This window comes from Oncorhynchus tshawytscha, linkage group LG12, assembly GCF_018296145.1.
Source record: "Oncorhynchus tshawytscha isolate Ot180627B linkage group LG12, Otsh_v2.0, whole genome shotgun sequence".
In the NCBI taxonomy this organism is placed as follows: Eukaryota; Metazoa; Chordata; class Actinopteri; order Salmoniformes; family Salmonidae; genus Oncorhynchus; species Oncorhynchus tshawytscha.
The window spans coordinates 38,970,615-38,989,039 of record NC_056440.1 but is presented as its reverse complement, the minus strand read 5'-3'; the positions used below and the strand labels follow the sequence as shown (position 1 = coordinate 38,989,039).

Here is an 18,425-nt window from a genome sequence, read left to right as displayed (position 1 = left end):
TTTGATTTGATCAGCTCCTTGGTCTTACTGATGTTGAGAGTTTGTTGTCCTGGCACCGCACTGCTGTCTCTGACCTCCCTGTAAGCTGACTCATTGCTGTCGTGATCTAGCCTACCACCGTCTTGTCGTCAGCAAACTTGATGATGGTGTTGGAGTCATGCGCGGCCATGCAGTTGTAGGAGTACAGGACTAAACACACACCCCTGAGTGGACCCCATGTTGAGGGTCAATGCGGTAGAGATTTGTATTGCCTACCCTCACCACCTGGGCCCTATCTGTCAGGAAGTCCAGGATCCAGTTGCAGAGGGAGGGGTTCAGTCCCAGGGTCCCTAGCTTGGTGATGAGCTTGGAAGAGACTAAGTTGTTGAAGACTACAGCTCAGCCTATGAACAGCATTCTAACATACTGTAGTTATTTCCCCTCTTGTCCAGTTGGGAAAGGGCAATGTGAAGTGCAATTGAGATTGTCTTCTCTGGATCTGTTGGGGCGGTATGCAAATTAGCTTGAGTATATGGTATTTGGAATGATGGGTGTTGCACAGGATGTTGGTGGCACCTTTATTGGGAGAACGGGCTTGTGGTAATGACTGAAGCGGAATTAGTGGAATGGTTTAAAATACATCAAACACATGGTCTCCAGGTGTTTGAAACCATTCCATTTGCGCCGTTCCAGACATTATTATTCTCCCCTCAGCAGCCTCCTGTGTGGTGTTGATGTGTGTCATGACCAGCCTTTCAAAGCGCTTCATAATTACAGATGAGTGCTACACAGGGATATTCATTTAGGCAGGTTACCTTAGAGTTCTTGGGAACAGGGACAATGGTGGTCAGTATGAAACATGTTGGGATTACAGACTGGGACAAGGAGAGATTGAAAATGTCTGTGAAGACACCTGCCAGCTGCTCTGCGCCTGCTTTGAGAACGCACCCTGGTATTTCGTCTGGCCAGGAGGCCTCGTGATTCTTAACCTGTTTAAAGTTTTGCTCACATCGGCCATGGAGAGCACATAAAAGGCATTTATTTACCTTGTTTGGGAGGAATGAAAATGTGTCTAATATAATCAGCGTGTCAAAAACTAATGTAGACATTAGTTATGCATTTATATAGTTTCCAAATGTTTGTATTTATTTTTTGATTATTATTATTTTTTTTACAATAGAGTGCCAAGATGGCTGTGCATTAGCTTCAGCGCCGGAAATCCACAAGAAGAACGAGAAGGAGACTCGGACTGCCTGGCCTGTGCCCTGTCTTCCGTTCGTGCGTCAGCAGGTGGCGGCAGTGTTAGTCAACTCAAGCTCCTCCCATGTGCTCGTGCGCTCCTTCCTCCTCACTTCCTCTCTCCAAACCGCGCCTGTGAATGGGGCTGGCGGTCTACAGCCCCGAAAGAAAACACCATGTAAAAGTATAAAAAGTACATAGAACGCAAACTATTGATTTTTCTCATTATTAGTTCCGTTAGTCCACGCGTCGGGGGCAACGCTTGCATTTCGGAAGAGAGCGTGAGTGAGGGCACAGATTAATCCCGTGCAAGGTAGGAGACCTCACATTGTTCCGATGGTTCCGCAATCAGCCCCGGGTGAAGATGATAGAAGATTTCCTTAAAGTATTTAGCAAACGGTCTGTCTGTAGCCTATACAGACCGAGCGACTGTGTGAATTTTCAACAGAAGAACGTTATGTATGATTATTGCATAGTAAAAAGGGGGCGCTTGATCCAAACTACACACTCCATGTTGTTTAAAAGTTCAGTTACTTAATGTATGGATGCAACATGTTTCTGTCATCTGTCAGTGGAGACAGAGGTGTGTATTCGCCTGTAAAGTACTGTTTAAAATAGATGTGTGACCAAAAACCAGCACGACATCCTTCCTGCTACTCTACAATTTCACTCTATCTTGTTGCAGATGTGTATGATTAACCCAGCCAGTTACTTACTCCTTTCATATCTTGAATTTCTGATATGAGAAATGTATTACATGTGTATGAAGTACATATGTATAGTAAGTATGTTTCTCCCATTGAAAGAACACAGTTTAATGTCCATGGATGATGGGACTGTTGCGGACATAGGTTTAGGCCTAATTGTTAAATCATTGGCTAGTCAGACCATTACTACTGTTCCAGCTGGCTTTGTTTGTGTGTGAGGGGGGGAATTTTCCTCTAGCACTCTAATTGGTGCCATCTGGGTTCTCTTTTTAACTTGGCTTCAGAATATAGCAATACATTGAACATCTCCTTCATTACTCTGGACAAGGGCAGCCACGGTCACATCCTGGATGGACGGATTAATTATACATTTCAACTAAACTCCCCACCTGGGGAAAACAGTAAAGGCCTGCTGGATCGTTGCCTGTTTCCCTGAGTTTAAGATCCCCTTATTTTTCCACTTTCACTCTTCCCTCTCTCTCCCTGCCCTCCTCTTCCCTCTCTCTCTTTTGTTCTCTCTCTCTGTCAGTAGGTCGCAGACAGATACCATGCAGATAAGTGATGGCCCCAGTTACTTCCCGGTCTTTGTGGCCCCGCCCAACGTTAACCACCGGTCGCCAGGATTCGTCCCCGGCAGGGTCGTACCTGTCCACTCCCCGCCTCCAACTAAGGCCCCACCCCCTCCCCCCCTGAAGCCCATTGGCCCACCTCCTGAGCGCCGGGCGACCTTTAGCCTATCAGAGAATGGCCACCGCCTAGAGCGTGGTCAGAGGAAGAGGAATACTTTAATATGCTTCGGTGTCTCAATGGGGGCCTTCTTTTTCTCGATCATCCTCATCCACAGCCTCACCAGTGGAGACGTGTTGGATGGTAAGTGTGTTTGTGAGTATGAGGATGTGATGAGCTGATAATACTGACCTGGCTAAGTTACTTAGGCCCATTGTTCCACAGGAATGAGACTGAACTATAGTCAATGACCGATCATATCCTGTTTTGCTCTGTCTTAGAGCTATATCTAAGTGCTGTGTCAATGATGTTGTCTTTGATTGGTCATGTCTGTGTGTACAGGGAACTGTCCAGACCACAGCACCTCCCTGAGCAGCTGGAACCCTGGTCACAACCCAGAGAAGGCCATGGTTGTTCGGAGGGGAGATCTGTTTCGATTGGACTCTTCTGCCACCTTATACTCCCTAACCATCCAATCAGGAGGTAGGCTAGGTCCTCTCTCTGGTCTGAATGCTGTTTCTGGCTAGCTCAGAAGTACAGCGCATTTGGAAAATATTCAGACCCCTTCACTTTATCCACATTTTGTTACGTTACAGCTTTATTCTAAAATTGATTAAATCGTTTTTTTCCCACTCATCAATCTACACACAATACCCCATAATGACAAAGCTAAAACAGGTTTTTATTTTTTTTTGCAAAAAACTGATATCACATTTACGTAAGTATTCAGACCCTTTACTCAGTACTTTGTTGAATAACCAGCGATTAGAGCCTTGAGTCTTCTTGGTTAGGATGCTACAAGCTTGGCACACCTGTATTTGGAGTTTCTCCCATTCTTCTTTGCAAATCCTCTCAAGCTCTGTCAGGTGGGATGGGGAGCGTCGCTGCACAGCTATTTTCAGGTCTCTCCAAAGATGTTTGATCGAGTTCAAGTCCGGGCACTGGCTGGGCCACTTTGAGGACATTGAGACCGAAGCCACTCCTGCGTTGTTTTTGCTTTGTGCTTAGGGTTGTTGTCCATTTGGAAGGTGAACCTTTGCCCCAGTCTGAGGTCCTGAGTGCTCTGGAGCAGGTTTTCATCAAGGATCTCTCTATCCTTTGCTCCATTCATCTTTCCCTCGATCCTGACTAGTCTAGTCTTGCAGTCCCTGCTGCTGAAAAACATCCCCACCGAATGATACTGCCACCACCTTGCTTCACTGTAGGGATGGTGCCAGGTTTCCTCCAGATGTGAAGCTTGGCATTCAGGCCAAATAGTTGAATCTTGGTTTCATCAGACCAGAGAATCTTGTTTCTCATGGTCAGAGATTTTAGGTGCCTTTTGGCAAACCCCAAGGGGCTGTCATGTGCCTTTTACTGAGGGACTTCCGTCTGGCCACTCTACCATAATGTCCTGATTGGTGGAGTGCTGCAGAGATGGTTGTCCTTCTGGAAGGTTCTCCCATCTCCACAGAGGAATTATGGAGCTCTGTCAGAGTGACCATTGGGTTATTGGTCACCTCCCTGACCAAGGCCCTTCTCCCCCGATTGTTCAGTTTGGCCGGGCGACCAGCTCTAGGAAGAGTGTTGTTGGTAACAAACTTGTTCCATTTAAGAATGATGAAGGCCACTGTGTTCTTGGGGACCTTCAATGCTGCAGACGTTTTTGCTACCCTTCCCCAGATCTGTGCCTCAACTCAATCCTGTCTCGGAGTTCTACGGACAATTCCTTCGACCTCGTGGCTTGGTGCGCCACCCTATGGGACTCACGTAAACGACTGGATGTGATACAGCCTGGGATCGAACCCGGGTCGGTAGTGACGCCTCTAACACTGTGATGCAGTGCCTTAGACCACTGCGCCACCAGGGAGACCTGATTTTTAAAATGTAACTTAATCTATTTTGGTTGTAACAAAATGTGGAAAAATGTAAGGGGTCTGAATACTTTCCGAATCCAGTGTAAATAGTCACAGCATGCAATACTGGGTTCCGAGATGAAGTTGAGGAATAAAGAACACAGTCTCTGCTGAACGGATTGGCTTCATGTTTTGTCATTTATATTTGTCTCCTCGCAGGCCGAGTGGTCTTTGCAGACAATGCTGAGGGTTCCAAAAACATCACTCTCAGAACGCGCCATGTGCTGATTGAAGACGGGGGTTCGCTGCACATCGGTGCCCCCAAATGCCGCTACCGCTCCAAGGCCACAATCGCCCTGCTGGGCCGTTCAGACGAAAAGGCAGTCGCGGAAGTACCGGAATTGGGCCGGAAGTTCATCGGGGTGCGTGGTGGTGCAACCCTGGAGATTCACGGGACAGAAAGGCTGTCGTGGACCCTTCTGACCCGCAGCGTCTCCTCCTCAGGTCTAGCCATGGGGGGCTATGCCTTCCAGCGCAACTTTAGCCGTGGCATCAACCTGCGCGTGGTGGACCAGGACACGGCCAGTGTGCTGTTCAGCGAGCGCTACGACACGCACGAGTCACGCAACGACAGCCAGCGGCTCACACAGCTGCTCCGGTCGCTGCCTGCGAGGCGCATCGTCACGCTGGCCGTGGGAGACTCGGCTGTCAAGAGCCTGCTGGACGAGACCAAGAGAACCATCCAGAGCCTGCTTGGTAGTACATACGTCCATGACCTCAAATACAGGTAACGATACAATTGTATACAAAATCAATATAACCTAATGAATTTGGTAAAGAATAGGTAGACAATGACTTGAGATGGAGTCGTAGGTGATGCAAGAGTGTCATCTTATTTGGGAGCATCAGGGTGTAGCGCGTCACAGGAAAATCCGATTGCTTTCCATCTGAAGCTGCGCCATTGTCTGGAGGGGTGTGTAACTGTTAATACTACCCATCTCCTGGGGGTGATAGAGGGTTTGTAATTCCTCTGTCCCACAAGATCAAGCCTAATCTTTCATGTCTTATAGAGGCGCACCCTTTCCTTCAATACCGTTGCCAGCAGGATCTCATTTTATCTGCCAGCAGAATATCACTCCATATTCCACCAGGAAGTGAATGACTGGAGGGTTAAGCATGCTTGCTTCCAGGATTTGTGCAAAATGAGCTGACTCTGTAGTTTTCGCCTTCACACACAGTTCCCGAACAGGTCAAAAACACACTGTCCTCCCTGAACATAGAGGGACACACATCCACTAAAATAGGGACCTTTAGCAATGGAAGTGACTTGAAAACAGTACAACTTTTTTGTTGTTATTGTGATCTGCTGTAAAACCCATTCAAATAGTCTGGTTTGGGTGTCTCACTATTTTAGGTGTAGAGCTCATAAAACATCTTAAATTAATTTTCCCCTTATCTTTTCTTTTAACTTGTTATGGATGCAATCCCAATACCGGGATCGATATGACAACTACCAGTGAAATTAGAGGGCGCCAAATTCAAACCACAGAAATCTCATAATTACAATTCCTAAAACATACATGTGTTTTATATCATTTTAAAGGTAATCTTGTTGTTAATCCCATCAAAGTGTCCGATTTCAAGTAGGCTTTTCAGCGAAAGCACTACCAACGATTGTTAGGTCTCCACCAAACCACAATAAGCACTGCCATTTTCCAGCGAAATATAGTTTTCATAAAAAGCAGAAATAAAGATAATTCAAGGTTAGTGATTCATTTTATCTTCATCAGATGACACTCATAGGACTTCATGTTACACAATACATGCATGTTTTGTTTGATAAAGTTCATATTTATATAAAGAAATCTGAGTTTACATTGGCGTATTAGATTCACTAGTTCCAAAAACATCAAGTGATTTTGCATAGCCACATCGTTTCAACAGAAATACTCATCATAAATGTAGATGATAATACAAGTAATACACATGGAATTATAGATATACCTCTCCTTAATGCAACCGCTGTGTCAGATTTCAAAAAAAGTTTATGGAAAAAGCAACACATGCAATAATCTGAGACGGCGCTCAGAACAGAAGCCAAATTAGCCGCCTTGTTGGAGTCAACAGAAACCAGAAAATACATGATAAATGTTTCCTTACCTTTGAACTTCATCAGAATGCAGTCCTAGGAATCCCAGGTCCACAATAAATGCTTGATTTGTTCGAAAATGTCCGTTATTTATGTCCAATTAGCTACTTTGGTTAGCGCGTTTGGTAAATAATTCCAAAGTCACAAAACGCATCCACAATAACGTGACAATGTCCAAAAGTTCCGTAACAGTCAGTAGAAACATGTCAAACGATGTACTGAATCAATCTTTAAAATTGTTGTTTACATATATCTTGAATAAGGTTCCAACCGGAGAATTAGAATGACTTCAGATGACCGGTGGAACGCAGGTGCTTCCTCTGTGAACGCGCATAGTGAATGCATGGTCAACTCGTGGCAGTGGTGACTATTTCCTGTGTCATTCGACCCCCTGCATATTAGTCATCAGACAAAGTTCTATTGACTGTTGACATCTAGTGGAAGGCGTAGGAAGTGAAAACTCATCCATATCGCGCTGTAATTTCAATGAGAGCTTGGTTGAAGATCTGCCACCCCCAGAAAAAAATCCAAACAGAAGTGGAATTTCTCAGGTTTTTGCCTGCAATATGAGTTCTGTTATACTCACAGACATAATTCAAACAGTTTTAGAAACATTTCTATCCAATACTAATAATAATATGCATATATTAGCAACTGAGACTGAGGAGCTGGCCGTTTACAATGTCTGAACGAGTGGACCCTAACGTGACGCAGAGTTTTCAGGCGCATGTGCATTTCTTGTTTACCTTTTATATTGACAACATTATTGTCCGGTTGAAATATTAAAGATAATTTTGGCTAAAAAACATCTTGAGAATTGAATATAAACATAGTCTGACATGTTTCTATGAACTTTATAATTTGTATTTTTTTTGTCTGATTGTTTTGACTGAGTTTGAGCCTGTGGATTCTTGAAGAAAACGCGCTAACAAAACGGAGGTTTTTGGATATAAAGAGACTTCATCGAACAAAAGGAACATTTATTGAGTAAATGAATGTCTTCTGATTGCCACCATATGAAGATCATCAAAGGTAAGGGATGAATTGTATCTCTATTTCTGAGTTTTGTAATGCTTCTCCTAGGCTGGTTACTGTTTGTAATAATTTGTCAACTGGGCTATGTTCTGGGCTAGGTATGCTTTCGCCGAAAAGCATTTTATAAATATGACACTGAGGTTGGTTTAACAAGAAGTTAATCTTTAAACCTATGTAAAATATGTTTTGTTTTCTGAATTTTTATAATGAGCATTTCTGTAATTGAATTTGGCGCTCTGGAACCTCGCTGGATGTTGTCCAGATGGGACGCTAGCGTCCCTCATACCCCAGAGAGGTTAACGGGATCGATTTGACAACATCCGGTGAAATGACATAAAATTAAATTAATAGAAATATTTAACTTTCATACAATCACAAGTGCAATACACCAAATTAAAGCTTTACTTGTTAATCCAGCCACCTAGTCAGAATTCAAAAAGGCTTTGCGGCGAAAGCAAACCATGCTATTATCTGAGGACAGCGCCCCATCAAACAAACACATGACAATCATATTTCAACCTGCCAGGCGCAACACTAAACTCAAAAATAACGATATAATTCATGCTTTTGAAGAGCTTCTTCTGTTGGCACTCCAATATGTCCCATAAACATCACAAATGGTTATTTTTGTTAGATAAATTCCGTCGTTATATCCCCAAAATGTCCATTTATTTGGCACATTTGATCCAGAAAAATACCAGTTCCAACTTGCCCGACATGACTACACATTGTCTAATAAGTTACCTGTAAACTTTGTCCAAACATTTCAAGTAACTTTCCTAATCCAACTTTAGGTATTTTTTTAACGTAAATAATCAATAAAATTTAAGACGGAATAAACTGTGTTCAATAGCGGATAAAAACCAAAGTGGAGCGAGCTTTCAGGTCGCGCGCCTCATCCACAACAGTACACTTGGCTATCCACCCAGATAGGAAATGGCTACTTATTCATTACTCAAAGGTAAAACATCAACCAATTTCTAAAGACTGACATCTAGTGGAAGCAATAGGAACTGCAACCAAGTGCCTTAGAAATCAAGATCCGCATAGAAAACCCATTAAACACTGTCACCTCAAAAAATAACATTCCTGGATGGTTTGTCCTCAGGGTTTCGTCTGCCAAATAAGTTATGTTATACTCACAGACATTATTCAAACAGTTTTAGAAATGTCAGTGTTTTCTATCCAAATCTACCAATAATATGCATATCCTAGCTTCTGGGCCCGAGTAGCAGGAAGTTTACTTTGGGCACGCTTTTCATCCGGACGTGAAAATACCGCCCCTAGCCTAGAGAGGTTAAGTGCTTAATTTATTATGGATATTTATTTATTTCACCTTTATTTAACCAGGTAGGCCAGTTGAGAACAAGTTCTTATTTACAACTGCGACCTGGCCAAGATAAAGCAAAGCAGTGCGACAAAAACAACAACAGTTACACACAAACAAATGTACAGTCAATAGCACAATGGAGGGAAAAAAATACATGTGTATGTAGAAGTGTAGGGAGGTAAGGCAATAAATAGGCCGTAGAGGTGAAATAATTACAATTTAGCATTAACACTGGAGTGATAGATGTGCAGATGAGGATGTGCAAGTAGAGATACTGGGGTGCAAAAGAGCAAGAGGATAGATCACAAAATGGGGATGAGGTAGTTGGGTGTGGTATTTACAGATTGGCTGTGTACAAGTACAGTGATTGGTAAGCTGCTCTGACAGATTATGCTTTAAGTTAGAGAGGGAGATATAAGGATCCAGCTTCAGCGATTTTATTTTATTTATTTATTTTATTTTTATTTTTTTGCTGTACGTTCCAGTCATTGGCTGCAGAGAACTGGAAGGAAAGGCGGCTGAAGGAAGTGTCGACTTTGGGGGTGACCAGTGAAATATACCTGCTGGAGCACATGCTACGGGTGGGTGTTGCTATGGTGACCAGTGAGCTGAGATAAGGCGGGGCTTTACCGAGCAAAGACTTATAGATGACCTGGAGCCAGTGGGTTTGGCCACGAATATGTAGCGAGGGCCAGCCAATGAGACCATACAGGACGCAGTGGTGGGTAGTGTATGGGGCTTTGGTGTCGAAATGGATGGCACTGTGATAGACTACATGCAGTTTTGCTGAATAGAGTGTTGGGGGCTATTTTGTAAATCACTTCGCCGAAGTCAAGGCTTGGTAGGATAGTCAGTTTTACGAGGGTATATCAATGTAAACAGCGTTTATGGAGATGAATGTTGCTTTTCTCTGCCCTGGTTGCGAAAGAAAACATCAACAACCTAGCTAGGTGTATAACTAGCTACTTAAACAATGGAAGGTGCACAACTTTGTAGCCATGGATTATCTGGCTAGCTAGCTGCCTACTATAAGTTAGCTTGACATGCTAGAAAGTAATAGAAACAAGTGGAGAAAATAGTAACTCAATGAAATGTGTTTTATCTTCTGAATCAATTTGTTTCTACTGTCTTGAATGTAGAAATTGTATTTTGCCATCTCCCAAAATATATACGACCTCTGAGGAGAAGTTCAGTGAATCAGGTCGTCTCCACGGTGTTGGCAACTATTTTTCAAGGAAAGTAGAGGTTGGATGCTCTATTTGTCGCTAGAAGTCCACTACGACGTAGTGGTGACATCATAATGTTGATTTGCGCATTCCCATAAAAAAAATGTTTATGCTGTCCCCCAGTCTCTCATGCCATGATCAATTCTCCAAAGCAAAACAAAATTGTGAAGGAGAACAAAAAGGAACTGATTCAATAATTAAACTGCACAGATAAAACAGAGTACGGTAACTTATTTTATAAAGTTTTGAACAAATTAACATCTTCAAAAATGAAGGAGAAGCGAGAGAGGGAGAGCTATATTTCGTTGTTTTTTTCCCTCACTTTTACAGCTAGCGAATGGAGCTTGCTAGTTTAGCCTAGTCAAACACCCGGCTCAAACAAAGAGGGATGCTATGTTGGCTAGCTGGCTATGGCTATCCAACACTGGAACTCTTCCAAGTTAAGGTAATCTTTTGCTTTGATTAATTTATTGCCACCGAGGCCCGTCAGTATAACTGCTAAACGGCTGCCAGAAGGAATACAACGATCAAAAGAATCATGCTGTTTGAATGTGGCTGCTATGAAAGTGAACTGTGTTTGCATGTGATCATTTTAAATCTTTTTAATAAACCCCTTTTCTTAAACGGAAGCAAACTGAACTGCAGCTTTTGGACTAATGATATCTGCCTAGATCAGCTAGATGCAGGCAAAAGATTGCAACGCGTTATTAAATGTTTCAATGTCTGTCACCTTGATTACAAAAATGTATCTCGACCTGTGCACCTACGTTATAAACTTTCATTCATAGGCTAGGTTGTAGCAACCTTGTGATGGGTATAGGGAAAATGTATGGGTATAAGGAGTATCATGTAGTAGCTTAAACCTATCAATGTTACATTGTGAATGGTGAATGGAATATGAATTACAGTCATCCAATATGCTGTAATAGAAATAAGGCCAATCTTCCCGCAATCTTAAGTGGTACCGACCGCCACTGGTGTACACACACACACACACACACACACTCAGCAGCCGGTGGAGCCACACGCACACACACAAAAAGGGAAGTTGGGAAAGCAACCGAAAGTTGCTGGGGCAGCCTTCAAAAGTAGCTACATTTGTCGCTATACCCCTTCAGTATGCGCTTACCTAATTAAAAATCTATGCAATGCCCTTGAACAATTCCGTTAGGTAAGTGTAAATTAGTCACGTTTCACAAGTGGAGTTGTTGCCAAGGCAACGCTTTGGTCCCCAGCGCCAAATCAATCAAACCCATAGCGTGACACTTTCATGAACTGATCACAAATCAGTCGCACTGCCCAGGCACCATAAACAGGTTCTGTTATGCTTCCTGATTGCACACTGATTTTGTTTGTGCGTAGCATGCATGTCTGTGTGTGAGCTAGCTAGCAGGGTTCAGGGTATTTGACAGTGTTTATACCCTTTGCCAAAGGAGTGCAAGGGCGAATTGAGTTATTGCACACGCGCACATCAGACTATTCTCACATGCAAGCTTGCACACACACACCAGGGTTTTCGTTAGCTGGTAATTGCCGGCTTTTGACCTAGTGTGTGTGTGTGAATAGCCAAAGAATAAAGTTGTTCCCTGCCAAATTGACCGAGGAAAAAAAACAACGGTCGGCTGGCGATCACCGCCTCACCCACCACTTTACAATGTGAGCTGGAGGCAGTTTGCATTTTGAAAACATACTTAATGGTTTGAAACCTGAATGATTTACTTCCTATTATTAGGCATGCCTTACTTTGCCTGAAAATCTGACCATACAAACATGGAGGCAATTATTTTCTAAAAACATTGTAGGCGGCGCAAGAGTTCAAGATTGGGGAAACATACAATTTATTCTACCATTTCTACCTATCTGCGTGCCAGTTATGATTTTCATTTTCACATTTCCATGGAACAGTTTCATTTTAATAATGTCTTAATTGATCAAAATCATTCTCATGTGGTTAATCATAAAAACCGTGCTAAAAATATAAAACGAGTGATCATTGGCAGCTACATTTCTTTTTAATTTCACTAGTGAAGTCCGTTAAGAACAAATTGTTATTTACAATGACGGCTTACCCCGGTCAAACCCAGACGCTGTGGGACTCCCAATCATGGCCAGTTGTGATACAGCCTGGAATCAAGCCAAGGTCTGTTGTGATACTTCTAGCACTGAGATGCAGTGCCTTAGACCGCTGCACCAATCGGGAGCTTGTATAAATAACCTAAATGAGCTCATGGAACTCAATGGCCAATGCAGCCTTTAGCCTAAAACTTCCATTGTCAACTAAATAAAAATACATAAAGCCTACAAATAAAAACAGTAGAAAATATACTGATATATTCCTTTTTTTTCAATCACATCTCTCTTCAGCCCGTCTGCCTCTGTTTTCTATGCTTCTTGACTTGAGCTGTCACTAGGGAAATGCAACAGTATCAAATCAATCAACTGGATCCATCTGGAAGCTGTCTCGAACTAACTTGAAACATTGTCTCAACTAGCCTATTCCAGGCCCTCCGAGCTTCCAGCGCCAGTGAGCTCAGGACAGACAGTTGTTGGAGGGAAAGGTATTTTATTAGGTCTCCACTGGATAAATGGGATCATCTGATGATGATGATACACTGAACAAGAATATAAATGCAAGATGTAAAGTGTTGGTCCCATGTTTTATGAGCTGAAGTAAAAGATGCCAGAAATGTTCCATATGAACAAAAAGCTTATTGCTCTAAAATGTTGTGTCTTCTTTACCAAGATAATCTATCCACCTGACCGGTGTGGCATATCAAGAAGCTGATTAAACAGGTTCACCTTGTGCTGTGGACAATAAAAGGCCATTCTTAAAATGTGTGGTTTTGTCACACAGCGCAATGCCACAGATGTCTACATTTTTGAGGGAGTATGCAATTGGCATGCTGACTACAGGAATGTCCACCAAAGCTGTTGCTAGATAATTTAATGTTAATTTCTATACCAGCAAGATGGCGCCGGAGGAGATGGCCGCCGTTTTACGGTCTCCTAACCAATTGTGCTATTATGTGTTTTTTTTCGCAATAGTTGTCAATTATTTTGTACATAATGTTTCTGCAACCGTATCTTACGGCAGAAAAGAGCTTCTGGATATCAGGACAGCGATCACTCACCTCGGATTAGACACAAAGATTTCTTAAACAACAACCACCGCAACAAGCAGGACTCACACGATATTCTCCAAACAACCCACAGGGCAGACATCCCAATCATTCGCAAAAGGAAGCGACGAAGAGCCGGATGCCTCATCCGGACCCACAGAAGACCACTAGGAAAGCTGCCGTTAGGGTCAATATTACTCGCCAACGTGCAATCATTGGACAATAAACTCGACGAGGTAAGATCACGAATATCCTACCAACGGGACATAAAAAACTGTAATATCCTATGCTTCACGGAATCGTGGCTGAATGAAGACATGGATATTCAGCTAGAAGGATACACTCTGCACCGGCAGAATAGAACAGCACACTCCGGTAAGACGAGAGGGGGCGGTCTGTGCATATTTGTAAACAACAACTGGTGCACGAAATCTAAGGATGTCTCTAGATTTTGCTCGCCTGAAGTTGAGTATATTGTGATAAACTGCAGGCCACACTATACTTTTCTTGGCTGTTTATTTACCACCATAGACAGATGCTGGCACTAAGACCGCACTCAGTCAGCTGTATAAGGAAATAAGCAAACCGGAAACCACTCACCCCAGAGGCGGCGCTCCTAGTGGCCGGAGACTTTAATGCTTAAATGAAACTTAAATCAGTTCTACCAAATCTCTATCAACATGTTAAATGTCCAACCAGAGGGAAAAAAATTCTAGATCACCTGTACTCCACACACAGAGACGCGTACAAAGCTCTCCCTCGCCCTCCATCTGTTAAATCCGACCACAACTCCATCCTCCTGATTCCTGCTTACAAGCAAAAATGAAAGCAGGAAGCACCAGTGACTCTGTCTATAAAAAAATGGTCAGATGAAGCAGATGCTAAACTACAGGACTGCTTTGCTATCACAGACTGGAACATGTTCCGGGATTCTTCCGATGACATTGAGGAATACACCACATCAGTGACTGGCTTTATCAATAAATGCATTGAGGACGTCGTCCCCACAGTGACTGTAAGTACATACCCCAACCAAAAGCCATGGATTACAGGCAAAATTCACACTGACCTAAAGGGTAGAGCTGCCGCTTTCAAGGTGCGGGACTCTAACCCGGAAGCTTACAAGAAATCCCGTTATACCCTGCGACGAACCATCAAACAGGCAAAGTGTCAATACAGGGCTAAGATTGAATCATACTACACCGGCTCCGACTCTCGTCGGATGTGGCAGGGCTTGTAAACTATTACAGACTACAAAGGGAAGCACAGCCGTGACACGAGCCTACCAGACGAGCTAAATCACTTCTATGCTCACTTCGAGGCAAGCAACACTGAGGCATGCATGAGAGCATCAGCTGTTCCGGATGACTGTGCGATCACGCTCTCCGTAGCCGACGTGAGTAAGACCTTTAAACAGGTCAATATACACAAGGCTGCGGGGCCAGACGGATTACCAGGACGTGTGCTCCGGGCATGTGCTGATCAAGTGGCAGGTGTCTTCACTGACATTTTCAACATTTCCCTGATTGAGTCTGTAATACCAATATGCTTCAAGCAGACAATCATAGTCCCTGTGCCCAAGAACACAAAGGGAACCTGCCTAAATGACTACAGACCTGTAACTCTCACGTCCGTAGCCATGAAGTGCTTTGAAAGGCTGGTAATGGCTCACATCAACACCATTATCCCAGAAACCCTAGACCCACTCCAGTTTGCATACCACCCAAACAGATCCACGGATTATGCAATCTCTATTGCACTCCACACTGCCTTTTCCCACCTGGATAAAAGGAACACCTATGTGAGAATGCTGTTCATTGACTACAGCTCAGCGTTCATCATAGTACCCTCAAAGCTCATCATTAAGCTATGGATCCTGGGACTAAACACCTCCCTCTGCAACTGGATCTTGGACTTCCTGACAGGCCGCCCCCAGGTGGTGAGGGTAGGTAGCAACACATCTGCCACGCTGATCCTCAACACTGGAGCTCCGCAGGGGTGTGTGCTCAGTCCCCCCCTGTACTCCCTGTTCACCCACGACTGCATGGCCAGGCATGACTCCAACACCATTAAGTTTGCAGACGACACAACAGTGGTAGGCCTGATCACCAACAACGACAAGACAGCCTATAGGGAGGAGGTCAGAGACCTGGCCGGGTGGTGCCAGAATAACAACCTATCCCTCAATGTAACCAAGACTAAGGAGATGATTGTGGACTACAGGAAAAGGAGCACCGAGCACGTCCCCATTCTCATCGACGGGGCTGTAGTGGAGCACATTGAGAGCTTCAAATTCCTTGGTGTCCACATCAACAACAAACTAGATTGGTCCAAACACACCAAGACAGTCGTGAAGAGGGCACGACAAAGCCTATTCCCCCTCAGGAAACTAAAAAGATTTGGCATGGGTCCTGAGATCCTCAAAAGGTTCTGCAGCTGCTTCTTCGAGAGCATCCTGACCGGTTGCATCACTGCCTGGTACGGCAATTGCTCGGCCTCCGACCGCAAGGCACTTCAGAGGGTAGTGCGTACGGCCCAGTACATCACTGGGGCTAAGCTGCCTGCCATCCAGGACCTCTACACCAGGCGGTGTCAGAGGAAGGCCCTAAAAATGGACAAAGACCCCAGGCACCCCAGTCATAGACTGTTCTCTCTACTACCGCATGGCAAGCGGTACCGGAGTGCCAAGTCTAGGACAAAAAGGCTTCTCAACAGTTTTTACCCCCAAGCCATAAGACTCCTGTTATAGTCCGTAACCAAATGGTTACCCGGACTATTTGCATCGAGTGCCCCCACCCCAACCCCTCTTTTACACTGCTGCTACTCTCTGTTTATCTTATATGCTGTCACTTTAACTATACATTCATGTACATACTACCTCAATTGGCCTGACCAACCAGTGCTCCCGCACATTGGCTAACCAGGCTATCTGCATTGTGTCCACCACCCACCAAAAACTCTTTTGCACTTCTGCCACTCTCTGTTGGTCATATATGCACAGCCACTTTAACGATACCTACATTTACATACTACCTCAATAAGCCTGACTAACAGGTGTCTGTATATAGCTTTGCTACTCTTTTTTCAAATGTCTTTCTACAGTTTTATTTCTTTACTTACCTACACACACACCTTTTTTTTGGCACCATTGGTTAGAGCCTGTAAGTAAGCATTTCACTGTAAGGTTTACACCTGTTGTATTCGCGCATGTGACAAATAAACTTTGATTTGATACACCATTAAGCTGCCTCCAGCATCGTTTCAGAGAATATGGCAGTACATCTGAATGGCCTCACAGCCGCAGACCACGTATAACCACGCCAGCCCGGGACTTCCACATCCGGCTTCTTCATCTGCAGGATCGACTAAGACCAGCCAACCAGACAGCTGATGAAACTGTGGTATCTGTGACCAACAGATGCATATCTGTATTCCCAGTCATGTGAAATCCATAGATTAGGGCCTAATGAATTTATTTCAATTGACTGATTTTCTTTCATGAACTATAACTCAGTAAAATCTTAGAAATTGTTGCATGTTGCTTTTTATATTTTTGTTCATTGTATTTGATCTTTCACACCGAGGCTTGGTGATTATTGAAGGGGAGATTGTTGCCAGATTTTTCGAATAGGCCTACTGTGAGCAATGGATGTAAAAAAAATACTGAGAAGCTCAGTTTATTAATGCTGGACGTGGTCAGAAATCAAACATCCCCAAATGGGCACTTTCCTACATTTGCGCGCAGCAGGCTACTTCTATGTGTGCTGAGGCGCGCACGCTCCCTCAACATTAACAAGACCGAGAAACCATGCTCATTTCTCACATGGAGCACTCCAAACAAAGTAAATTAAACAGTTGACAACTTGTAAATTATGGTTATGAAATAAATCAATTTGTTTCTCACAAGTGTAGCAGGTTGTGAACTCTGCAAACAACGTTTCCTCTCCGAGAATTTCAGATTTTCAAATATGTCAAATTCCGCTTGCATCAGGTGCGCTGTTATAAAATTGTTTTGTCTGCTTCACGACAGGAGTTGCATGTTCTGTTTAAGATTAATTACCGTAATCTAAATGTGATTTCTGTCATTCTGAGCACCGTGGGTGGTTGCCCTAATGGGTTACACTCCCAATGCATATGGGTCTGGTAAATTTCTCAAATTGCCGATAAATTCAAATCTTCCCGGTCACGTTGTCCGGCGCTACCTTTCCTTAATGGAAACCCTGACTCACACACACTTGTACTTTGCCTATGGGCATTCATGCATCATCTAACCCCCCCCCCAGGATCCTGCAGGGGAGCCTCTGAAACGAACAGCAACAATCCACTTTAAGCCAACACATCCACTATCAATGATCAAACACACCCACTGCATAGAGTGACCGTAATGCCCATTGCCCTTCCCTACCCCTGTCAGACCCACATCAAATGGTTTGTCCGTTTTTAAAAGCCCTTTGTCCGCCCCTGCCTGGTGCGTCCTGGCCACGTGTCATCTACCTAATCTGAGAGGACCGAGCTCTGATGGACAGTTGTATTGTGACCTCATCTATTGTCCACAGGGCCATTACTGGCCTAAAGAAAGAGCCTGTTAAAAAAAGGGTGTGAAGTGTGTCGGGCAATTAAGGATGTTCTGAGATTTTAAAAAACAAAAACAACAAACATGCAGTTTCTCTCACTGGCATGCATGCATACAGACACACACACACACTGACTAATGGCTGCTGGGAGGGCAGGGTGCTTTCACAGATGGTTCTTGTTTTTATTTCAGCGGGTAAAGGTGCTCTTTGATCTGCTGAGTGGCGTGTTGGCCCGTGATTGTGTCGTTAGGATCAGCCTCCACAGAGAGCTGACAGTCAGGCCTTCTTCCAGACGTCATTGTGTGGAGGGCCTCTTCAGATGCGAGGCTACAATCCATACAGTAATGTAAGGGGAAATAGTTTAAATGTTTACCACGCCTGAAAAGATTACCACGCCTGAAAAGGTTACGCAATGGTTGAAAATAACGACATAAAGGGATAATCCACCCCATGAAATAAAAATCATAATATTTCTGTCAATTTGGTGAAAGCCTGTATGTAATAAT

The 18,425-nt window shown here is 43.8% G+C and overlaps 1 protein-coding gene across 2 annotated transcripts in view; it reads left to right on the top strand.

The window, feature by feature from the left end:
• Nucleotides 1–1,307: 1,307 nt before the first annotated feature.
• The window catches only part of LOC112263238 (cell surface hyaluronidase), a 74,244-nt gene continuing 57,126 nt past the window's right edge, over nt 1,308–18,425 (top strand). Inside the window, exons 1-4 of one of the 2 annotated variants that reach the window (XM_024439291.2) lie at nt 1,308–1,531; nt 2,458–2,795; nt 2,994–3,134; nt 4,706–5,273. In XM_024439291.2, coding sequence (XP_024295059.1) covers nt 2,474–2,795; nt 2,994–3,134; nt 4,706–5,273 — 1,031 coding nt within the window. In that variant the 5' untranslated portion in view covers nt 1,308–1,531; nt 2,458–2,473. Of the gene's footprint in view, nt 1,532–2,454; nt 2,796–2,993; nt 3,135–4,705; nt 5,274–18,425 lie in introns of both variants that reach the window. The other variant, XM_024439290.2, reaches the window with a different exon arrangement.